We start from the raw sequence: 26,344 nt of genomic DNA, 5'->3' as shown, positions 1-26,344 counted from the left end.
TTCCCTGCTGGGCTGCATTTACAGCCACACCTTACATTACTGAGTCTCAAGCAAGCACAAAGTGCTGATTCAGAGCTCCTCACCTGCAGTGAGACAGCCTGGTACACCCACAGTAAACGGTGGCCATGTGAGATGGAGCAGGGAAGCAGCAAGCCTCTCTTACAGCTCTTACAGCTTTGGCAATTAATTTTTGCTTTAATTTAAAAGACAAGACATTAAAAGGCCAAAAGCTCTTCCCTCACCCACAACAAAAGACATTCAAATCATATGTAGTGTTAATACTCCCTTGAATCAATCATAATGCTCCAACATGTTCTTCCCTAACTGAAATGTCATTTATACTACACACTTTATAACTGAGTGTTAACAATTGTCACATCTCTTTAAACATCAAAGACTGATAAACAATCTTTATCTTTTAATAAGTTGCCCTACATGCATTTGCAGTCGGCAGCCTGAGGAAGGAACTTACATGGAAGGGGGATCTTGGAGCTTCCAGGCAATCAACGTTTGTAGAAGTTTGCTAAATAGGGCACCACCCACAGACAGCTCTGTGAAACTGTTTGATGCCCGTGATCTCTGGACGAGGAGCCAACACGTCCTGTGCATGCTTGGGATATTCCCAGCAGCAGCCAGGCGACCTTGCCTTTTACAAGCAGCAGAGGAAAGACTCATGCTGGGCCCCAAGGAGGAAGGGAAGAAGCCACTGTAGGCCACAAGTCACAACACTAAAAGAGGAATGCTTTTTGAGCACAGACAGAGGAGCAAAATGAAAAAAAAAAAAAGGAGAAAACTGCTGCAGCAATTGAGCAGAGTCCAAACGTCAGATACTCAGCAGGAGTGAGGAGGAAAGAATTGTTCCTCAACTACAAGAAACAGCTAAAACCAAATAAAAATGGAAATATCACAGGACAAAAATCAAAGCAGAATGAAAACAGGAGCCCTTCTGCTCCTGAATCCTAGCTCCAGCCCAGGGCATGTAAGAGGAACTGTGATGCCCAACACCAAGGTTTTATTTTGTATAAACTACAGCTATTTATTATTTTAGTTACCAACTGAACAATTTTTGGGAATATTTCTCATGGATGATTGCACTTTTAATAGCGCATATAACAGAACATCTAGAATGCCAAGTTTTGTAATGACCGAACCAAACCTTTTATGCAAAAAAATGAAGAGTAAAACATAGCCATCCAAAATGCCCATTGCTCTGCTAACATCCTCCTACAAAAATCCACATGCCACATACAAATATCAATGAGAAAACCTCAAGCTTGGAATGAAACAGCATTGATGGGAGAAGATAAACGGAAAAAGATGTCCTCTTGCTTTTTTTCCGTTCACTGGTTTGAATGCACACACTTCAGCCTTTCAGCTTTGTTTTATTATATTGTGCAGGGGATTGGAATCCTCTGAGTGTTTGTATGTGCATGTGAGAGTGTAAACACATGGTGAAATTCAGTAGCTACACAAATAACTTGATAGGAGATTTTTTAAACTACTGAACTATTCCTCAGCTTCTACTGTTTCCATTTGTCATTCCTTAAAGTTCAATAAATCCAATACCAAACCATTAAGCAATCCTGTATCTGCTTCAATAAGCAACATTTGATTAATGATAAGAAGAATGACACGGTGTGGTATTACCAAGAAGACCCATGCAGTGCAATATATTTTCTTCAAAAAAATATTGCTTTAGTGACAGCAGTACTGCCTGGCAATGGCAGACCCTGGAGTGGAAATTCGAGGATGCCATAACTGTATTTGTGACCTGTGTGAAGGCTGCATGGATCTGCTGTTTTTTATCTCCCCCATGTGGTTAAGCAAGTTAGTAAGTCCACCTTAGAGAAGTGTCTTCCTTACTCCCCAGAGCATCTTCCAGTCAGATGAAAAGGCCAGTGGTGGTCTACGAAAACTTGAAGGCTGAACAAAAATTCATTAAGGGAGTGGAAAGCACAGGAAATGCTCAGTCTCAAAATGAACTAGTTACTCCACATATTCCCATATAACCCCTAAATTTACCTCTTAACTCCCTTTGCAGTATACAAATGAAGGAGTTACAACTTGAAATAGTACCCACGTTTGACAGTTTGTAAGTATGTTTAATCACCTCAGTACCAATTTACTAATAATTTATAATCCAATTTGTCTTTGAAATAACTAATATTTCAAGCACCTGACATCAGAGGTATCTCAACTGGTATAATCTCATTGCAATTAATAGCCTCAAACCATTCAACTGCCATCTATCACTACTTCTCAAACAGCAGTGATCACAGTTACTTTCCTTTTTTCTTTAATGTCTCCCGTAAATTACAGTAAATAAGCAGATAGCCTTCACCCTTTTAGCTACATGTTTATGTATGTTTAAATAGTGGTGAAAAGCGTATGAAAAAAGATGAGGAAATCCTTACTGTTATTTTAGCTAAGTTCTAAATCTGTTATAAACATTAATGTGGCTGTAGGCCAGTTCAGACAGGATATAAACGACTGTCCTTCACTTTGCTCTTTTCTTCAATCATTAAAGTTTACTTAATATTCATGAAAAATACTTTGTATCCCTGGAAGCTAAAAGCTTCTCTTTATTCACAGAACAATTACACCTCTGGCTGCATCATAAATTACCTACATTGTCAGGACAACATACTTATAACCTTATCTGAAGGACCAATCCTAGATATAAGAAAAAAGATTTGGTTTCATGCCTAATAATTAATAAAAATCTTTTGCTGTTTATTTAATTTATAAAGAGTGCTCTTTATTTATGGTTGTTAAATATTACCAGGATGCCTAGGAAATCTTTCAAAGTCAGTGAAAAATATGAAATAGGAAATTTTCACTGATGTTTGTGCTTACTGCTCACACACACTGGATTTCCCAAGAGATATATATGCAATTTGGTGATTGATCTTTCCAAAGAAAGGTCTAGCTGGAGGCAGCTGGCTTGAGCTGGGAAAAAGCAGTCACCAAACAGGCATCTTTCTCATTATGACAGGCAAGGGTGGCATTGAAGGTGATATTAAAACACTTTTCTTGCCTTGTCAAAGCTTCTCTGCAACTGGGATGAAACACGCATAGCTTTCCGCAAACTGAAGGTCAAGAGTACACCTTAACATCCACTGCCATTGGGAAAAGAAAAAAAAAAAAAAGCCACAACAGAATTTTGTAGAAACAACTTAGGAATTACAACTTTTATCTCTGGTATAACCTTATGGATCCACCACCGTTTTATGTCCACAACTTTTATTTTTCATTTTTTATGGCAAGTGGTGATGCTACAACAGCTAAGGAGTTGTTTTAATCAAATTTCTGTTCTTACCCTGCAGAGGTTTTCAGAAAAATTCATGATGTTGGGATGTTGATTGAAATTCCAGTGTTTATCTATTCCCAAAGCAGTATTTTCTCCCACAAAGTATGAGCAAGATTCTTCCTAGATCCAGTAGGGGATACAGTGGACACTCATAAATTAAAACACCTTTTGTTTTAAAAAAGATTTTAAATACATTGGTCTTAAAAACTAAGGCCTGAATAAATATGCTTAAAATCTGAAAGCCGATATGGATAGAAATATATCCTAAGTACTATTTAAATGTCACTTTCTGCATGAAAAATAATCTGTAGCACATATACCACAGAGCAATCACATGATTACTGAGAACAGTGAAAATTACAGGTCTGACAAGCACATACCACGATCAAATCAAACATTGCTTTTCTGCTCTGCATCATTTACAGATATAGAATTTGCTTTTTAAACAATAGTGGTATTTGGAAATTGTTTACAGAACAATAAAACTATGTAACACTATTTCTGCTCAAGCTCCCTAGCTCCTTCTGTAGCTATACAATAGTGTTATCCTCAGTTTGTCGTAGCCCTTGCTGTAAAGTTTCTTTGTTACTGGAACACAGTTACAGAACAAAACCAAAATCAAAGTCCTCAAGACACTACTGTTAAGAGCAGCTTTTAGCTCTGTAAGCTAAATGAGTCACTGATGATGCTTGTTGATAAGGCAGTGGAAAAGGGTATTGGCACTAGCAGATCAGGATAGCTTTGCAGTGATTTCCAGCCTATGTCACCCAGCCTTCCTGGCCTTCAGCCTTAAGAAAACCTGAGTTTGAACACCAATGGTCGAAGAGCACCAAAGCAAACCAGTGCTCTCAGTGCTCAAAAGCTGAGTAACAGCTGCCCTTGTGTTTGTCCTTTTGTGCCTCAGATACACGAAGAAAAGACTGACTCAGTTCTCAACCAGCTGTGTGCCCCAGTGTGCACTGTACAGGGGCTTCATCCCCACCACACCATGCATGGAATGTGCCATGGAATTGGCTGCACAAGCAGGAAGGTGGGTAAGTGGCTTTTTAATATTATTATATTGCGCTTTTCTCCTACATAAGTTTTACAGTGTGTCTGTAGGGCAACAGTGTATAACTTAAAAGCTGTGCAATATAATGAAGAAAAATGCCACTTACCTGACTTTCTGTAATTGGGTCTACAAGAATTCAGAGTCTCACTACTATGCTAAACACCAGGATGTCATAGGACAGTAAAGAGTCAGCCTTTTGAGAATGAAGAATGTCATGTAGCCTAAAAAAAGATTACAAATGCTTTTTGCTTTTTCTGTTAAGCCAATCATTTAGGCCTTCCAATGAAACAGAAAGTGTTTCTGCCACTTCCTGTCACTCTTTCACAGGTGCTTCTGTCACTCTACATAATATTTCTATAGTCCTTCAAAAAAAGATCCAGTAATTTTCCTAAATGTTTTTTAAAAATGTGATTTCTCTGTTGATAAATATAGATATCTCCAATACATACACCAGTTCCTGAATCTATTTACATCATGTTAGGGGCAGAAAGTTGGAAGAATTTCATAGCCAGACACAGAAAATTACTGTCAACAACCAAAAATTTTTTTCTAAAACTACAGAAATTTTGCTGCAGCTTTAAAATACTGTTTAAGTGTCCAATGAAGCTCAAAGAGTAAGAAAAAAGAGCCCCTGGATTTAAAGAATGCTCCAGTCCTGCAGGTGTCTTGACATAGTATGATAAGTAAAATTAATGAAAACATGACTTATAAAGAGCAGGACAGAAAGAAACCCACAAAAACCAAAACCACAACAACCAGCCCCCCTCCCCCTCCAAACCCACAAACAACCCAACTCTAACAAAAGCAGAAAAAACCAAAAAACTCCATCAAATTCCAGAATAATTGCAATGTGCAATCAACAAAATTTAAACATCAAGTTTTGTTTACAAAATATCGCTTGCCCCTTACATACACACAATACAAAGAGATATACTGAAAAACTGATATATAAAATAACAGCAAACACTTTAAAATTCTCTTAGTGCAATGAAAGCTAAATTGGTGGGAAAAAAGGTGGATTCAATTTTCTGCAGAGGCATAATACACTTTACTTGTACTGAATAATAAGGCTAGACAGATACCTAATGCCCAGGTGTACAGCATCCTTTGATAACGAGTGCAGAAACATCAGGTACAAAACATTGTATGGAAGCAAGATTCAGACCCCTTCTGACTGAGGTGAACTGAAAACCAACTTTACATGTGGGATCAACTGGAGAATGAATAACATTTCTAGCCTGACACTATCTGTGCAGTGGTAATTGTAAGATACTGTTCATTCTTCTAACAGTACGCTTTACAATGCTTTAATTTCCTTCTTATTCACAATATCTCAAATGAACTTTGTGTCCAAACAATTGCAAACTCTCTAAAGTAAAGCTGAAAATCTAAAAGGCATTTCCTAAATGAAAAATATATTCATGGCAACCCACATCAAAAAGCATTTTCATATTAAGTGAGCTGTAAACCAACTTTGTTATACATACAAGTGAAGAATTACCTGTTTTAAAAAAGGGAGAATCCAAGACAACAGGTAAAAATAACACGCATAAATGATTTTCTACATGACTGAAGTATCTGGCAGAACCAGAATAAGAGGTCATTTTTCAAAAATTCTTGTCTTTGATTATCTCATAACCTTTGCAAGTTTCTTGGATATCCAAAAGAGAACAAGCATCAATATATGGCGCTTTCTCACTCAGTTATAGGGCAAAGGGACTACACTACTTTACCCTTGCTAAATTTCATTAATGCTACTTAAATGTTTTCTTTAATCTCAGGACAGACCTTTTTTCCAGCGTCATGTCCTTCTAGCCATGACACTGCTCTCTGTGCCTCCCTTTTTTTAACTAAATGGTGACTACCATTTAGTATAGGTTACTGCAAAAATATCTGTAGTTGATCTGAAGTTATATTACAGAAACACTGTCCTTAAATGTGGGTTTCAGTCTTTCAAATGAAAAGACTACACCAACAACTATTTGTACCACAGGTAAAAAAATCCTCAAATTATTTAGTAAGAAGAACGTTACAACACCACCTGTTTGTGCCTTTTAGTAAGTGCTCAAAGACAGCTTTGAAAGAAATGTGTTTCCATGAGAAAGGACTATGCAGCAAACATGTAACTGTCTCTTACGATGCTTTTGAAAATTCTGGGGAGATGAAGGCATGACACGTCTTAGCCATTGTTTTCCGAAAGACTTCTGATGAAGAGAAAGTCTGAGTTTAGCTAATGGTTAATGCAATCAAATACTAGCACTAATAATTCATAAAGATACTAAACCCACAAAATACTGAAAACGATTATAGCAAAAACCTCTAATACATGTTTTAGATAGAAAAGAACACCTGAATCTTCCACAATATCCCCACCAAAAAAAAAAAAAAAAAAAAAAAAAAAAAAAAAAAAAAATCATGAAATCACTAAACACTGTAGGACTATTGCATAGTTTGGACTCCCGGTTCTAGGTCTCAAGGAGGCTGCAAGGTAGAGCTGTCATGAGGAGGAATTTCCTTCATTCCTCTGGTGTGGTCCCTGGGGGAACAAGAAGTTCATCACACAGGGAAACAAGAAAGGGCAGCCCTCGTGCAAAATACAATGTGGTACTGACATCTTCTTCATCCTTCCTACCTGTGCATGGTACAGGCCCCCAACATCCCATGCCCAAGCCCTGGGATACAGAGACACTCGCTGGCTCTAACTGTGGAGTAACAACTTGCTCCCTCTTCCCTCCAGAGAAGTGCTGGAGAGAGCAGGTGCGGGACCACGTGAGGAGTGCAGCCTTCTGCAGGGCAGGGAAGCAGGAAAACTGTCAAGGTGAGGGGAGCAGCTCCCTGAATCACTGCTTTGTACTTTTGGTATCATTCACTGTCACGTGCAGCTGGAATTGCTTTGCTGCCTGTCTCGTACTTCCTGATACATAAGTGGAAGCTTCTTGTATTTTAGTTCAGTTAGTAACAAATGGTAGAAACAAGCCAAAATACATGTGTTGATATCTACGGCACAGGAGGACAGTCTGCTAACAAGAACATATTAAATGTTCCTTGAAACCACAAGTTTAGTGTGTTTTTGTACTTACCACAAGAGCAAGGAAATGCTTAATTCTAAATATCTAGTCTCACAATCCAAACAAATCTTTAAGAAGTGGTATTTCCATTCCTGCCTCCCAAAATTTCCTGTTGCTTTCACAATCAGATAAACAACAATAATGGCTTTTAAAACAGGCTAATACCTCCAAAATCTGAATCTCATCTAAAACCCATCTAAAAATTTGACAAAAAACCATGTTTCTAAAAGTGGCCTAGTATATCAACACAGTACAGCACAGATTTTTATTAAGGGTGTGATTTTTATCTCAATGGGATATTGGAAGCAGCATTTCAGCATCATTTGAGTCACAGTCTCCTGAATGTGATAATAGAGAGCAGGAAAACTAATGCAAGAAATGTCATCAGCTCCTTCTCCTGTTCTTTGGTTTTTGGCACTTGTTATCTTACTTGATCCAAAACCAATACAAATGTGACCCAGAGACACAGACTGGTAGAACAGCCAGTTGGATCAGGGCAGATGTGGTTTCCTATTTCAGCACTTACAGTTCTGCCTCTTACAGAAATCTTCTTTTGACCCTAAATTGCTCTTCTGGCTTTTTTTTTTTTTAAACAACTTCTTTTAAAGCATGGATTGAAGAAGAGTAAGGTTCAAGATAAAGGCTTAAAATCAGCTAGAGGTGGATGAGCACATACACAGAGCACCCAAAGAAAGGAGAGCATAGTACAGCACCTAAATAAGGACAGACTACTCATAGCCATTCAAGATATGAGAAGAATTGCAAGAACAACTCCAGGGGAGATAAAACCTCTGTATGCAGTCTTTTTCATTATGAGGATTGAGTATACAAAAATTTTGTGAATGTTTACAGCTGTATTTGCTTTTCACCTTCTGATTGATCCCAGGATTAACAGTCATGCCATGAAACCAAAGGTAAAAGTCCAGTGGATCATATGATGCAGGACTTGATAGCTTGCCTTATCTATTCAAACCCCACGTATTTCCACATCAGAAATATATTCAATTGATTCTTTTAATATAGGAATATCTCCAGAACAGATATTACTTAAATGGATCTCAGTAACACAGAATTTCCATTCACCCCCTTGATGTGATTTCTACCAACTGCCCTGCTTATCCAACACTATAAAAAGAAAACCAAACAGAAATCTGAAATGCTCCTATTTTCACTCCAAAGAAATGGCACTGAAAGATTCTTTGGGTTAAATCATGAGAACCAGTTCTCAGTTCTTTGAAAAATTTTACATGGGACTGGGAAGTATTTAATGGTTTTTATTACAAAAGTGTTCTGACCTGATGGGTTCACAGCAGTAAGCTATGAACACCACTCTTTAGAGACTGAGAGTAGTAAAGAAAGGAATTTTTATAAATAATGTAATAATATTACAGGCTAAAATTCAGGACAAAATATCACAGTCAAATCTACTCAACTCCTACATTCTGTGCAAGGGAGATGAAACTTTCTATTATTTACCACAATAAGGGACATTCTGCCTAGAAAATTTAAAAAACACTGATTTAAAAAAACCCCAGATGTTGACTGCAGTGAGTTTTCTTCACCACCGAATTCATATCCCACACTGGGATATCCCATATCCTAAATTGCACAGTTTGAGGTATGATTGTAATAGCCAGGGTAAAATTGGTATATTGAATTGGAACTTTTTGCAAGAGTGGCAGGATTTTAAAACGTTAAATATGTGCCATTTGACATCTGAAAGCAGACTGATTCACAAATGCTATCACAATCCATACAGCACTTCAGAAGTCCCAGGGCAATGGCAACTCATAGATGTAAATTGCCAAGAATTGGCAAGGATGCCAATTTTTGTTTTATTTTTGCTGCTTTATCAAAATCCTTCAAAGAAACTTACCACTTCTACACAGTTGAGATCTACAGAAAAACTAAGGGAAAGTCTCTCTCAACCACAGAAGCTTTTATCTAAATAACTCAAGCCAGATTATTAGTTTAGTTGAAAAAAATTAGGCTACCCAAAGGGCTATTTGATTATTCGCTTCTGTTGCTACAGTTAATACACAAAGTATTATAAATCAAACCTGGATTTTGGAAGACTTCACGTCTCTATGACTAAAAGTCAAGTTTGCAAAACAAATTCCAGATCCTACCTACCATCATGTGATGTAGACTCTGATCTTTTCAAAGCACAGTCTAACTACCAATTACAGTAGAAACTCTCACACATAAATGCTTCATTATTTAATTTATAAAGCAACAGTCTGATCATGTCTCACAATGATTCAGAGCAGTGTTAACCTATCTCAGCAACTGCAAGCTCAAACCACAGCAGGCTTCAGAATCAAGCTTTTTGAAGTATTTCAGGTCAGTAACATCATTCCACCTCAGGACCATTCTGCTTTAAAGTAGCTGTGTTGCATCTCTGGTGCTGGAAATTAGTTTCCTCTGGCAGCAGCAGGATATATGAATTAAAATGTGTATATCCTAAGTAAAAAGCAACGGGCAGTTATTTATCAGGAGTGATCTCCCTTCACGTGCCTGCATGTTGGCTGGGAGAAACTCCACACACTGCAGAAACGATGGCTTTTCTCACTTAAGTTCATCAAACATGCTGGCAATGTGGTATACATCCTGCCAGCACCATATGATCCATTGCTGAGAGTAGACATCAAGAGCAGTTAAAAAAAGAGAAGAAATGATGAGAAATAGCCAAGCAGGTGAAATGTTACAGCTGAAGATCATCATCTGTTGCTTTTAATTACTGAAGCAGACTTAGCACAGGTATGCAAGCAGCACTATGTAATATCAAAACTGTCCACATGCTCTGGGGTAGCCCTGATCAATTGTGCTTGCCACGGAGTTTGAAGGTGGGCAGAATACAGCTGAATGCATTTCAGAGCTGGAACTACCTTTGTAAAACATCTTTTTTTGCTCCTAATTTCCAACCAATTGCATGTGGGCAAAAGGACATATCCCACTGAACATATGTTGGCTGACTATGCTCATAAGCAGTGGAATATCCACACCAGTAATTTTCTTCTGCACCGAGACTGGTTTCTTTAGCAGCAGCGAATGCCACGGGCACTGAACAGTAAATACCTGCATCTAGCTGGAGACACACACATGTGTCTGTGAACAACACTTTAGGTAAGAAATTCTGGGCCTCAGAGAAAGACAAAAAGCAAAAAGAAAGCAAAAAGGTGATGGACCAGGAGGGTGGAGATGGGGAGTCTGAAACCAGTTAAGGTGTTGGAAATCAAATAAGAATGGTTGGTCCAGGTTGGGCCTTTGAAACAGCAAAGGCCTGAGCTACCAGTTATGCTGAGGAACATTAAGTATTACTTTGTGTTCACAGTTAAAAAAAAGCATACCTAGCCCCAGACCTAAAAGACTGGCCCATCACGGCCTCATCATGCGATCTAGTTACAGAGTTCTAAGATATCTCTTCATTTGTTAAAAAAGGACCAGCTATGATACACACAGCTGCACCACTACAGACAGAAAGCTGACATTTTTGACAGACTGTATGACTTTGAAAAGGAGGATGTTGCATCTGGAAACTCATGCAGAGTTGCCCGACTGGGTCTCTCACAGTCACATGGAATTTCAGGGAGAACCACGAGCACAGCACTCTGCTGGGAATTATTTACCTCCAATACAGCAGTAACAGATCTACCAGTGTCATGCTAAGCATAAATTTGCACTCATACAAGAAACATAACAACACTCTCCCGAAAGTTGCAAAAGATGTGGTGTAGGACTCAAACTACAACTGCCTCACTGTGGTGAGATGTGGTTTGTAATTTTTTTAAAAAAACCACAGTACTGTAAGTATTCAGTGTTTCTCCCTATGCGTCTAAGAGAAACTCATTTAGCTGTGCATCTATTCCACAACTCTAAAACCACTAAGCTAAAATGAACTAAGCATTGCATGTTTAGGAATACCAGTTTTTAAGAACTGAAGAGGCTGAATTTAAAGTATATTCGGGTGAAAATTAAGGAAAGGAAATACAAGCCTCCAATTATTCTGCAGTAAGACAGGCTATACTTTTATTCCCTTCGTTGAAGAGACTCAGGAAAGCGTTACTATAAAAACGTGTCAAAATTAGAAGGAAATGGCATTTAAAACAGCTTCACTTCCTACTTAGGGTAGACCTGAGAGCAGGAGGATCAAGCATGTAAGAAGGAGAGTGCTTGAAGAAAGAAATAAAAGCACAATAGCTGGTACTTCTCTGCTATAACATTATCAGCCTGCTGAGAGCAATTACAATAGCACAGACAGCACTTGCTTTATCATGACCTTACTGAGGAAAAAAACTCTGAGATTCAGCAGGGAATTTATTAGAAAATTTTAATGCCAACTGAAATTTCATCCAAAGGCCTCAATATTAAAGGTCATATCCATTACAATACTGTGGGAAACCTTGGATCTCTCTGTTCCTATGTTCCACCCTTTCTCAATTTTGTTTTCTTTCATAAGAGTAGGTCAGGCTCTCCTCTCAGCTTCACAGCACTCTGTATTAGAGGTACAAGGCCGCTATTTACATTTTAAAAAACCTTAGCCAGTAAGTCAAATAAAGAACTTTAAAAAAAAAAAAAAAGTTAAAACCAAAAAAAGCAAAATCAAGCAGCACTGATGAAACTAAGGCACTGTGCAGCTGGATTTAACTATCTTACATGGATAGACAAAATATGTGACCTGATCCTGACTGAATTATCTGTCACTACTTCCAGACCAACTGTCCTCCTGTGAGGGGGGCCAGGTATGAACTGACTACTGACTTGCACACAAAAGCATAAGTTGTGTAGTGTTTTTAAAAAAAAAATTCTTAACTGTAGACTGTTACAAACATTTGAAACTAAAGTACCACCACTGAATTCTGATCAGCTGAGCCTCACTGCTCTAGTGGAAGGTGCCCCTGCCCATGGCAGGGGGCTTGGATTGGACCTAGATGATCTTTAAGGTCCCTTCAAACCCAAACCATTCTGTGCTTCTATGAAAGGCTCCTTGTTTGTATGTGGCGATGGTTACTGGGTACTTCTTAAGCCCCATCACTGCTCTACTCAAAGCTTTTAGCTTTACAACAGGAGATGCATATGCTAAGCACCTGTGGAAAATATAAAGTGCACTGTGAAGCTCCACAGTGCTCTTCAGCTTTCCTGAAGGAAGTACTCCCCACAGATTTGCAGCATAAAGTTACTCTCCTTTTAGTTGAAGATTTAGGAAAATAGAATCACAGATGGCCTGTACTTTACCAAAAGATGCAAAAGACCACAAGTTCTACTTTTACACTGTATTGATCTTATTCAAATATGAAACTGTAATAGAGAGAAAAAGCTCATGTTCTTGAATCCTTACATAATTTTGTAGCTTACATTCTTGTGACTTCCGGAGTACCTTGAGCTCTCAAGTACCCATATTAGTCAGCACAAATGTGGGAACACAAGTCCAGATACTTGCTTTCAATCTGCTCAGCTACCCTCTGAACAAAAGAGTCATCCTCTCTTTTCAGCCTATGAGAATATACATTATGGATATTCATTACACTCCTTACTTTCTCAGTTTCCCCAGTATGCACTCAATGTAGGATGTCTGAGAAAAGGAAGAAGGTTGAAACACAAGTTTCCTGTACCAGGCCCACTTATATTTGAAAACACATCCCACCTGATGACCTGGAAGCAGCTATTTCAGTCTTCCTCCAAAGTACCAGGAAACCTGACAACTGAACTAGTTTTACCTACACTTCAGGCTATGATGGCATTTGTGGAGGACAGTGAATAAAAATAATTTTTTTTGAACTCAATTCATACAAGATTTTATGTTCTTCATGCTAACAGCCTGGGGGCAAGGTTTCGGTAGAGGGGAGACTACAGGAGTAGCTTCTTTAAGAAGGTGCCAGAAGCTTCTTGCAGTGTCTGGGAGAGCCAATGCCAGCTGGCTCCAAGAGAGACTTGCCACTGGTCAAGGTCAGCAGCAGTGGTAGTGCCTCTGGGAGAAAAAAAAGAAAACCTGCACAATTCCATCCAGGAGAGAGGAATAAGAGTATGTGAGAGGAACAGCACTGCAGACACCCAGGTTAGTACAGAAGGAGGGGCAGGAGGTGCTCCAGGTGCCAGACCTGAGACTCCCCTGCAGCCCAGGGTGCAGAGCATAGTGAGGCATCTGTGCCCCTGCAGCCCAGGGAGGTCCATGGCAGAGCAGAGATCCTCCTGCAGCTTGTGGAGGACCCCACACCAGAGCAGGTAGATGCCTGAAGGAGGCTGGGACCACATGGGAAGCACTGGAGCAGGCTCCTGTCACGACCTCAGGACCAGTGGAGAGAAGCAGGTTTGCTGGCAGGATCTGTGTCTCTGTGAGGAACACAAGCTGGAGCAGTCTGGTCCTGATGGACTGCACCCCATGGAAATGACTCACACTGGAGAAGTTCAGAAAAGACTGTCTCCTGCAGGAGGGACCTCACAGTGAAGCAGGGGAAGGGTGTGAGGAGCTTCCTTTGAGGAGGAGGGAGCAGCAGAGACAATGTGTGATGATCTGACCTTAGACTGCATTTCCCATCCTTTGCACCGAGGAGGTAGGAAAAAAAAGAGAGTAATTTTAAGCTTGGGAAGAAGGGAGGAGTGGAAGGAAGCTGTTTTTAAGATTTGGTTTTATTTTTCATTACCCTTCTGTGATTTGGTTGGTAATAAATTATACTAATTTCTCCAAGATGAGTCTGGTTTGCCCATGAGGGTAATTGGGGAGTGATCTCTCCCTGACATCTTAACTCATGAACCTTTCATTGTATTTTCCCTGTATCTCCCCTGTCTAGCTGAGGAGATAGAGCAGCTTTGGTGGGCACCTGGTGTCCAGCCAGGGTCAACCTACCACATAGCCACACTAAATTTACTTTCATACATATCTCAAGTACCTTAGTAGGTTTGAAACCAAAAGCACAAATAAAATTTGAATGCCGCTGAAAGGTCACCACTTCTTAGAGACTTGTGTTCATTCACACATTCATACACTGACCCAAGTTTACCCTTCTAGACACGGATGCGAATGACCTCTAGCTCAGAACCTGTGCAGCAGTGGCTGGGCTAAGGAGTCATACCAGCTGCACTCCAGGATGTCTGCTTTTGAAATGAAATATCACTTATTCACACAAGCAATCTACTGCAAAGCCCTCTACATGCAACACAAAAGTACTTAATCTGCCATGCTAAACAAAGTGCCAATGGATTTGTCCTGTGAATTGCTTTATCCTTCAAAAGTGATTATGCAAACTTGCTTTAAATGCTCTTGGATTTGGTAACTACTGTAATTTTGTTTAATAGCTATTTCTTATCAATCTTCCTCATTCAAAAAAAGGAGGGAGAGGTTTAATTTATGACTTACGACATTTGCAAGAAGTCAACAAAATGGCTGCTAGACTAAACTGGAAATATTTAATACTTAGTCTTTTCAAATAAAAGCCAGCCTTGATGTTCCTGGTGTTCACACTGGTTTTCACTTACCTAGAAAACAGCATCAACTTCTAAGTGTTTCTTCACTGCTCATTAGGCATGGTTTTTAGTTTACACTGTCTTTGATGTAGCCCATAAAACATGGTAAGACTGACACAATGTGGTCAGCATCCTGACCACATTGTCAGCTTGTCAGCAGCTTTCTGTCTATGCAGATTTCCTTCTTCAGAATACTGCTGCTTGGGTTTAAAGCAGAGAAGAGAGTGAAGTAGATGATGAAGGGATACCTTCTGAGATAGACAGTGTTGTAAGACTTGGAATATCATGCCTTAATTCCTACTGTAAGCATGTTTTGTGAATCTGGGCAAATAATTTCGTTCCCTGTGCACCCAAGTCTTTAAATATATGCTTATATTTAGAGATTGCCTCCTTCATTTCCACCTCAATATTTTAAGGACATTGGTGAAATGCACAATCAAAATCAGGACGCCTTGATCTTCCATAGCTCACTGCTACTTCTGCAGAGGAGCAGTAGAACCAGTAATTCTCTCTGTCCTCTGTCTTGCCTGTACAGCTGAGGGAATGGAAAAAGTCCCAGCCCTGACAAGTCCCTGGGGACGACGCAACAAATGTATGAGTACTGTCATAGTCACAAAATTATTAGTAATAAAACAAGCTGTTTGAAAAGACTTACTCCCTTTTTTTGCCCATAAAGCATATCCTACATGTGGTAAAGGTATGTTACTGTCAATGTGCCAGTTCTGCAGTATTATTTGACAGCACAACTTGGCATACCAAATTTTTTCTCCTCTTCCCCCATGAGTATACATACATCATTTTAAAAGCAATTTACAACATGTCAAACTGCTTAAGGAGACTCTTAAAAATCTAATGTATGAAGTTAACCACTGGCATGATTTATTATTGAAGTTCCACAGTTATAACTTGACAATTAAGAAATATTGATAAATGTAAACACATTATTGATGTCAATTAAAAAGCACAAGATTGATTAACCTCCCAGAGGTATACTGGCACGAGCAGTTAGAGAGTAATCACTCCCACTAAGTATTCACTACTAACAAATGTGCATAGAAATTAGACTTCTGTGAGACAAGAAGTATTTTCATTTAAAATTAAGATAATTTGAACACAGAACCAAAGCATTGGGTCAACAACAAAATCAGGAGAATTACAAACAAGATCTGTATTAATGTGAAAGGCTAAGTGATTAGGTCACATAATGTCCTCATTAACCCCACAGTTGGGCAAAAATATGGTTAAGAATTATCAAACCAACTGCTTAGCAAGTCAATTATGCTCACAGAAGAAAAACGATGAATGTATTATTTAGCCACTACACTGCAATATTCAAAACTGCCCTGATGAGGGACAAGACCTTCTTTTTACAGCATGAACAGCAGATCTTTGTTTTAAACTACGCATTCATGCACTTCCTACTGGTGACAAAATTATAACGGTGAGTTCAAAACTCTGCTTAGGAATGGTTCACTTCCTGCCAAGCAAACAGCCTAGGAAGGACGTTCAGGCAGCACATACCTCAGAGGGGAAGCATGTATCTGACATACCCCAGAAAGCATAACAACAGGAATCAGCCAAATTGTGATTTAAATGTGACTGGAAGACTTTGGGCTCCTTCTTTCTTCTTCTTTTTACTTGCTTTCAGAATTAATGTACTGGCATAATGCCTGTCACGAAGATGAAGGGCACTGCAGCTATAGCTCTTAATGGCCAAAAAAAAACCTAGGCTCACCTCAGAAAGCACAAAGCTAAAGACAGCAGCAATGCACCAAGTACCAAGGAGACTGCGTAAACACTAATTAAACTTCACTCTACACTCTCGTCTAGAAAACAGCTTTCCCTGCCTAAACTTCCAAGGGCTTGATCAGACATGCTGCAACTGGAGTCTAGCAACTTTCTTCCCTAAGCCTGGCCTTCATCACAACTTCATGGATCAAACACATTTCCCTCAAATACAAGCAGCTTACTACGGAGACACTATAGACAGAATATGAATTACTGCAAAAAAGATAAAATTGTAAAACAACACATCAATGATAAAGCTATTTTGCTTGAAAGAGCTTTTATGTGAAGGCCACACATATGTTTATTGTCAAAATAGAACTAGATCACTGTGGATTTACCTGGTTGCAAATTCAGTCAAATGTTACTGGTGACAGAGACCATGTTTGGTGCTATGATAACCCACAGGGGCATTCAGTGGACTCCCAGATGATTACAATATATGCAGACATACCAGACACAAAGGAACATGACGAGGACTTTTTTTTGAAGTAACTGTTTCTTTCAGAGTTTTGTTAAATGACAGTTAATGTTGGAAGATTGTAAAAACAGCTTTCATTTTGTCATGCAATATTAAAATAAGAAAGCAAGTGTCACCTTTGAAACTGGAAAAATGGAAAAGTTTTAGTGACAACCAACAGAAGAAGCACAATGATAATAAGATGCGGAAATAAAAAGCACTCATGAAACCAGATTCTTGGAGCAAATAAGGCAAATGGAACTCTTTGCAGACTGCCCTTATCTTGAGAATGAAGAAAAGAGTAAATTCTTTAGACTTGAAAAACTATCTGTGGAAGAAACAAAAAAAAGGCATCTGATTTAGAGTGGCAGGGGAAAAATTTAAAACATATTTTCAGTGTGCTGTGGGGAGAAGCAATGTTCATCTGAAAAGCCAGAAAAGAATGCAAGTAGCTTAAGGAGGAGCTAAAATGCCTCCTCTTCCCTCTGTTAGCTGTAAATGGAAAAACTGAAATTGTAATATGCTGAGAGACTGATGATTGAGCATGGGGGGTTGGGGAAAATGTCATTAAAAAAACCCACTGTACCACTGCTACGGGAGCAGGTGACTTGTCAGATAGTGAGGGTGCCAACACCAACATTGTCATCCTGAATTACAGACTGCAGTTCAAGGGCAGCAGAACACTGTTGTGGGGATCAGGGGCACCAGGCAAATGTGCCAAAGCTCTTCCTGGAGGGAAGCATGCCTGGTCAGTTGCAGTGCCAATGAATCTGACAGTGTCTCCTTTCAATAAGCAGTACAAAATCAGGATGGAAAGTTTTCACACCAAGGAAAAAAGAAATAAAACTACAACAGATTAAAAACCAACCAGCAAACGATGAGAGATCAAGAGATCACTGTTTTAATAACAGCACTTTTGTCTCTCTCCCTTTTTTAGAAGTCCTCAAAACAACAATCCCTCTAATTTCCTCAAGGTCTAGCTGCACTTAAAACTGGTTTGTCCCCTGAGAAGGGACTCTCATGAGAGATCAATATTCTGATGTGAATATAAGTCACAATACATACACAAGGCTTCCAAAAGGTTATACGTTTCATAAATAACATGCAGGATTGCCATACTTCTCCTTTTTGTATTCAGTAAAAAAGAGAGCCTCCACAAATGTTCTGCTCTGCAGCAGACATCACACAGCAAGAAAGACAAGAAGTTGCTCAAAGGTTAATACACTTTAATGAGAGAAACTCAGTCTTCAAACCCTCCCTCAATGGGCACCACTGCAAACCAGACTGACAGGCATCAAAGCAAGATCACACAGTCAGATTAGAAACAGCAGAAGTCATTTGAGCTGTGATCAGAACTACAGAACTTATTTCTACTTTCCCTCTCTTGACAGTATTTTTTATTTGCACTAAGACACACACACACTTGCTGTTACCTCATTCGGAAAAGCCTCCTTGAAGTTTTGTTGCAACAGCCACCCCTAAGGGCCATATTCATTTACACCCTGGGCTGAAGCTCTTGAGACACCAAACACAGCAAAGCACAAAGGGGCAAATGGCAGAGGGACATATCTGCCTGAAATGTGATCTTTCCTTGGTTCTGGAGCTTTCTTCAGCAGAGAATGGTTAGAGTTCCTAATTGTTTCAAGGAGCTACTGACCAGACAGGCTGATAAAACTTACTCTTTTCCATGTGGAAGTTTACACCCAGCATTTGCTTTATTGGATGTGACATACTGCCACGCTGAATTGCTCAGTAGAAAGTCCTTCTCCTGTCCTTCAGACAGCCCTCATCTGTGCATAACATCAGGTGCTCACAGCTCTGAATGTATTATATAACTACTGCTACTATTTATGATAAGGTTCCAACCTCACTGGATTAGACATTAAGTACATGCAACAAAAATAATCACAGTTCTTTATGACAGATAATTACAGTATTTTAAATGCATTGGCCCACACCCAACAGTCTTTATTTTTAGGAAACTTTACTGCATACATCAAATGCTGTGTTTTACCCTAAGCTCTTACATCAGAAAGACAAAGCCTCATTCTACCTCTGAATTGCCTCTGCTGGCAGTCTAAAGGTTACTTTCAATGCACAGTCTACTTTGGTATTTAATACTGCAGACAGAACCTGCCACTTGTAGTTTAGTCAGCAGAATGAACAGAAGCAAATCACTTGTGAAAACACAATCTTGTTCTCCATCAGGAGAGTTAAATGAAAGCCTAAGGAGTAACACTGCTCTGGAGACTCACACAGGTGTAACCTGGAGAGCCATGCCACCTGAAGACGAGTAAAATGTCTATTACACTTCCTGTGCCCTCAGATGCCAGAAATTAAGCTGATATGACAGCTCTGGGCTTTTGGCATCTGTTCCAATGTTGCACATCTCCAAAGATAGCCTACACACCAAGATGAAAAAGGTATTTGGAAAAGCTGGCCAAAGCAGACCTCACTGCTAACAAGTTCTGTGAAAGGACAAGTTCTGATTCAGTGGTTTTCTGTTTAAATTTACCAAACCTTTTTCAAAGTCACTCCTACAACACCTTTTTCTTTGTTCCTCCTCCTTTCAACCCCTAAAACCTTATGGATGTTTACTGTACATAGAATATATTTACTCTCCTACTGAAATATAAAACCAGTATAGCTCTGAATTTACTGCTTCCCCACTTCAATTTCAAGCTTTCTTTTGTTTACTAAAAGACAGGTATTATCCATCCTATGTTATACATTCCTTTGCCTGCATCTGTGCCTCTTTCTAAGTCAAGAGCACTGAATTTTAATATATGTTAAGGATTTCTGTTGCTTTCTTAATCATATTCTTCCTGGCAGGCTACTGTTTTTAACTCTTTGAAGTTTTCAAACCACATGTAAAGTAATTCAAACATGAACATAACAAAAGGATTTAAACAACCTCAAGGTAAAGAAAATATCTAAAAATATCACCTCAAAGAGCTCTGAAATTTTAAAAAAATTAAATAAAAAAAACCCCAACAAAGACAGTAAAATGCCCCTAGTGGCTTCTAAACCCTAAGTCAGCTGATTTGAATTCAATTTGTGGCTTTGCCACAAGCTTCCAGCATAATTTTGGTAATTGCAGGTAAGGAACCAAACAAGTGGGAATTCATGATGTGGTAAAGCAATTAAAAACTGACTCCCAGTACTACAACAGGCTAGGAGCAAGAGAAGTGCAAGAGGCTCATGCCAAACATTTTCTACATTGTAGCTGCCAATCCAAGGATTTAGAAGTCTATAGGTAGTTCATAGATACCGTGCAGTGACTTGATAAAACTGTTTTACTGGATATTTGTCCATTGTTTGATTATGCCACTCACCTCCTGCTCTTCTGCTGTGAATGAGGCATTTGAAAACTTTACTCTGTCTACACTTGCTTTAACTATAGCTAAATGGCTCGAGAGGTAAGAAGTGTTCTCTGGGTGTAATGTCAGCTCTGTCCTGGCTGGAAAATGACATCCAACAGTAATAAATAAAAATACATGACACAAGTGAAAACCCCAGCAAAGTTCCAAAGGACAATCCTCTTATCTAAGAGCTGTAAGTCTACAATTTTGTGGTAGAAAAATATGTATTTTTGTAGAGAAATTGGTATTTGCCATTGTGAAGCTGGAAAAAAAAGAGATAAAATTCAAAGAGCTTCTCAAGAAAAGCAGTAAAATAATCTGTGATTTTAAAACTTCCTTGCAGTTACAAACTTGGTAAGAATAAACCATATTAGAGCTTCAACAGAATTGTCTGCCAACAGGAAAACATGAGTTGCCAATACCATGCACATTCCTGAACAGTAGTGTGGTGCTGTCCCTTGCACTCAAAGAGCTTTTCCAGCTATTCTTTTCTCTTGGCCCCAAAACTGCTGCCAACTTAATGAAATACATTACACAGTATTTTGCAACTTTCTTACATATTCATTAAAATTTGATATAAATATGACCTGTAGCCTGAAACTAATACTAACAAGAGTTTTCAAAATCAACCTTCTCCTGCAAAGGGCATCCTGCCTACTACAGTGCTCTGCAGTATAAGCACAACCTATTCAGATACCCAGAACATTTCTTAAAAGTTCGGTAAGTTCCTTCAGATACAAACTCACAACTGTGTAAATTGGTACCAGTCCTCCAAATACTCAACAAAAAAATGCTTTCAGTCCAGAAGTACATACACCTTGACAATTACTAATTTTGGAATATTTGCTGCTCAAAGAATGAGCAATCAATTCAAAGCAGGTTCAGTAAACTAGGGTAGTACTTCTACCTTTCATTTTTTATAGTAACTATAATTGAAGTTACTTGTCTTGCTAATATTTATTAAACATGCTTTAATATTTATGTTATTTTCATTAACAGAAAGTTTCCTTATGGCTATATTGTCATCAATTCATAATAATATGAACAATAATAATATGAGTGCGGTATTAGTACATTGATTCAGTTTAATTTCCACTTCCATTCAAGTGTTACTCGAATTCACAATATTGCTAAGATGAGATACTGCTAATGAACATCTCAAGAAGGCACAGTACTTGGCTACACACAGCTGCACTGGCAACTTGGCTTGCTGAAAAAAAAGGTCCAGAAGGATAGTTCTTACTTTGCACAAGTTTCAGAACAAGACCATTCTAGTAATTTTGACTATGGAGAAATGTAAGAGTATGAGACCAAAATCTCACACTAAGTATGATGTGGGCTTTTATCAAGGCATAGTCATGAAACATTCCATTAAAAGAAATGGAGCTAAAGTTTCTACAAGCAATGAATGTTTCAAGGATTAGAATGTACTTTACAACATGCTGCAAACATGGAAAATGCTGCAAGTACTCAGTACTTATCATTATCAGCGGAACCCGGCTAATTGAGGTCTCATGCTTCAACACCACATTCTTTCATTCTACACATTGGAAGGGAACAGTAAGAGACGTCAAGCCTGAAGAAAAGCATCTCAGACTCAAAAGAAAAGTTTGTGTTCCCTTAAAAAACACAGATGACCAGCCATCTGTAAAGGAAGCAGACCCACACATCCTGACTGTCTGCACACTCATGGTGCATCTCTTGTCTCCCTGACCAAGATTTGTGCAAACCAGGATTCTCATCAGTTTGGATTATTTAAAGAGACAAAAAAAAGCTGTGAAATATTAAAACTCTTTTACTGAAGAGTACTGTAGTTGTGTGATGCTAAAACCAGTAAAATTGATAATAAAGGCTCAGAGTTGCCAGGAAAAACAAAATAATCCCTTCTTAGCTGGACAACAAGATGACTGGCAGTTTCTAGCTACAATATAAAACTGAGGAGAAAGCACTACAGAGGAATATGTAAGAATGAGATATCCTATAAATTAAAACAAGGCTTTAATCAGAGCACACAGGTCTACTACAGCTTTTGAACTTCACTATTATATTTTCAGTTCAAAACCTGAGAGACAGCATGGCATAAAAAAAACTTCAAACCACTCAGTATTAGCCAATCTTCAAAGCGGCTTTTGCAAAGCTTAAATTTCAGCAGCAGCAGTACATTTCAGTGCAAATTCTCCTACCACCATCATACTGCAATAGTATTAGAAACTCACAAATGAAATCATATTAGCATAGCTGGGGAACGGCTGTTATGACAATCCTCAAATGACTTCAAGACTTCACCTCAAAACTTTTTAAAACGTTCTATTTCAAACTTATTTGTGACAATGCATTTCTCACAACACCCTTCTCTACAGGAAAGACATCACAAAATTTTGTTGTTTACACAGTAAACACACACAAAAATCTTTAAAAACACTGTTTAAAATGAATCTGAATTGTTCCTTCTTTTAGCCAGGCTATTTTAAAATCGAAACCAATAATAAGCAGAGGAGGACTAAGGTGGAGATGAATGTTCCTCCATGCTTTTCAGCATTATAAGGATACTTTTATAACACTCAAGAAAATTGTACAGTGACTGACATGAACAAAATGACAGTAATCTGTCACTGCTTCACATTTCCCACTAGGCTGATTCAAATAGTTATTTATGAACCTTACACTTGAATGGTCACTTTGTTGACTAACCATAAATTAGAATGTAAAGTGAATATAAATTTGATTTTAGAGTAACAAAAAATTGTCAGCAAAGAGGAATCTTACTTAATTTCTACTGACATACTAGGAAAAAGTCAGCAATACCAAGATGAACCACATCATAATAAACCCCAAACTTAGCAAAAAACTGTATGCTAGATCTCATGTTTGCTTCAGTGTTTCTCCACTTAAAAATAAAAGCACTTTATATTATGCTTGGTTAGGTTTAAATATAAAGTCTTAATAATGTCAGATGACTTCATTACTTAGATCTTCAACTAAAGAGAGAGAAGGAATGTTTTTTTACAGAGCATAATGAAATTTGACAGCAAGTAAATATTAATATGAACTTAGATGTTCAGATTTTTAATAGTCCTGATGAAAAGCTTTTAAGACAGTGTTGCTATTTTTACAACACTTATCTCTTCCTTTACAGATGGAAGTGAGACAACACCAAAACATAACTGTTCTGCAAAGCACAACAGTTCTCAATTTTTTAGGACAAAAAATCTTTATTACCCAAACAATCAACTCTTGTAGGGATGCATGTCAAAAAATTATCTTGGTAAAATAATTTCCTTCTATTTGATTATTTTTTGTTAAAAAGTGCCATTACCTATTATATTACTGTATAATAACATTCATTATCCATTACTCCTGAAAACATGTAAGATAAACCCTTCCAAAAGTGAATGCAGCATGACTGTACTTTGTCTGGGAAATATCTAGAAATGCAACATTAAAGAGATATTTCAACATAAGTTTCACTATTTTAGCAGTATTAAAAACGTGAAGTTGTGTTAGTGTCTTTAATATTCCTTGCTTTTCAAGTATATTTTCTCTGAAACTCTTACATGGAATGACAGTGATCCAATTTAGAACCAACTTTAGCAATTGGTTTTTCATGTTGGAAAAGCCCCTTAAATAGCTGAGGTTTGAAGCAAACATGCAAAACCCTACAGGCTTAGCAATAACTGAGGCCATTCTGAATTATTCTGCTATGTCCCACTGACACAGTAACAAATGCGTAACAGAAAGATGCTGACTGATAACCTTTAGGCTAAAAGAAAACTTCATAAAAGGTGCAAGGCAAGACCCCCACCCTAGACAAGAATCTGGCCTGTCAAGAGTCTGTTTTAGACAAATAGTATCTTTTTTTTAGGGTCTACAGAAACAAGGTAATCTGGGTTTACACAGGACTTAGAGCGGAAAGAGGAGTTTTATTTTAAAATCTGTTCCAGACTTATTAGAACTCAGATCAGTAGAACCATGTTTTGCTGAGAAAAAAGCTGGAAAGTTTTTATTTAGCAAGACTTTATCTTAAACAAGAATTAGAAGAGCTGAAAATGCCAATTATCACCTACAGATCTGAGAAAAAACACGCCAACATTCAAATGTAATTGCATTGCAACAATCCAATCCAAATTGCTTCTTTGAGAAACACTTAAAATAAAAAAATAGCAGTGTTTGGATTAAAAAAAGATAGCAAAACTATGGTAGCACAAAACCACACCTGTCCCTGGGAGAAGAAATTCCAAAAAAATTAACTTGCACCTAAGTACTCATACTTAATTGTCAAAACAAAGGGCCCAGATCCCTACTGAAATAAGAATCCATCTAACTGACCTGCTGGCTGTTTAAAGATTCATATTAAAACAAACCATGGAGGAGCAGGTGCACATATTCATACAGTGTTTAATAAAAGTACTACTGAGCTCTGATTGGTGTCAGCAAGCGCAGATTTTGCAAGGAGGAACAGCTTAAGCACTGCAAGTACCCATAGAGAGCTCATGTATAGAAACTTACTTTCTTCCAATTTTTAGTGGTCACTGTACATAGACACTAGGTATGAATGAGAAGTTAAAAAGTATCCAAAGTTCAACAAAGTCTACTTCATGTCTTAATAACGTGGTCACTAGTGGAAGGAACAGACATGCTATAAATGCTTCTCAGACAAGGTTGAAGAAAAATATTGCCAGTGACTCAAATCTTCCAAAGAAAAATCTATGACCCTGTTTGGGCACATGTAGCCAGCATTCAATTAATTCACTTCAGGATTTTCTTGTTCTGTTACTATTCTAACGCTGTATCTGGAGATGGGAAAAAACAAACAGAAGGTGGTGAGACTATTTGGAGTGAGTGTCACAGTTACCCTTGTGAACCTATGATGGAAATAAGAACAAACTCAGACAAAAACTGATGTTCATTTAGAGATGTTTTGAGCAAGGATCTATTTTTCCCATCTCTAGTGGCATAAGACAGTTAAATGAGTAGTGGAAAGCTCCTATTAAATAATGAGAGAAATAAACATACCTGCCGTTGAATAACCTCTAGGTTTGCTTTGGCTTTATTCAGTAGCTCTTCTATTTTTTCAGAGTCCTCTATGGTCTTGTTTTCTCTAAAGGCATCTCTTATCCTTCTGATGGCATATGTTCTAAACACAAACAATAAGAAGACATGTATTCATAGATGTGCCGGGGTTTATGACATTTCAACATTCTTTAAAACATGCTGACATAAAAAATAAAATGCACACACACACACCTATAAATATATACATATATTGCTCAGTTTTAGACATAAATCTTTTTGTTCAGGGTTTTGTGTTGCCTGAGATGAAGTAGTGACCAGACCCTTTCATTTTAAAAAATGTGGTTGTATTGGAGGTTACTGTAGAAAAATTTCATATTTCAAGTATCAGCTCAGTCTTCACCACTTGTTATTGCTGAAACCATACTGTTGGATGCCCAGCATAGATATGGCAAATCTTAAGAACGTAACAGAATGGCTAAGGACCAGAAAATTTCCCAGATTATTTTGAATCTGCGTGACTATTCTCAACCTGCATATTCTAAAGGTCATTGAGCTAGACACTAAATACAACATACATATCTACTAGATGCAGTGCTGTAATTTAGCAGTCAACAAAGGTAGACTGATGGACCAATCAACACAAAAAGGACTCCTTCCCTGTCACCCTTTTCCTCTCCTGACAAGGTGTATTTCACCCCTCAGTCCAACACCTCCTCATCCATTTCCCCACTAAGAAACAATTACAGGACACTATTTCTGCAAGCTGGAAGAGATCTCTGCTTCCAGAGAGGAAGGTCCAAAGCTGCAGCTCTCTCCAAATTCTGCCCTTTCTTT

General features: G+C 38.3%; 1 protein-coding gene across 1 annotated transcript in view; it reads right to left on the bottom strand.

Annotated features, from left to right (window-relative positions):
• The window catches only part of LYRM4 (LYR motif containing 4), a 73,239-nt gene that overhangs the window by 43,425 nt on the left and 3,470 nt on the right, over nt 1–26,344 (bottom strand). The window contains exon 2 of the mRNA XM_008643460.2: nt 25,511–25,631. Coding sequence (XP_008641682.1) covers nt 25,511–25,631 — 121 coding nt within the window. The remainder of the gene's footprint in view (nt 1–25,510; nt 25,632–26,344) is intronic.

The sequence above is a fragment of the Corvus brachyrhynchos genome, unplaced genomic scaffold, assembly GCF_000691975.1.
Source record: "Corvus brachyrhynchos isolate BGI_N302 unplaced genomic scaffold, ASM69197v1 scaffold100, whole genome shotgun sequence".
Classification (NCBI taxonomy): Eukaryota; Metazoa; Chordata; class Aves; order Passeriformes; family Corvidae; genus Corvus; species Corvus brachyrhynchos.
Note: the sequence above shows the minus strand (reverse complement) of the source record. Positions and strands in the feature narration are given on the sequence as shown.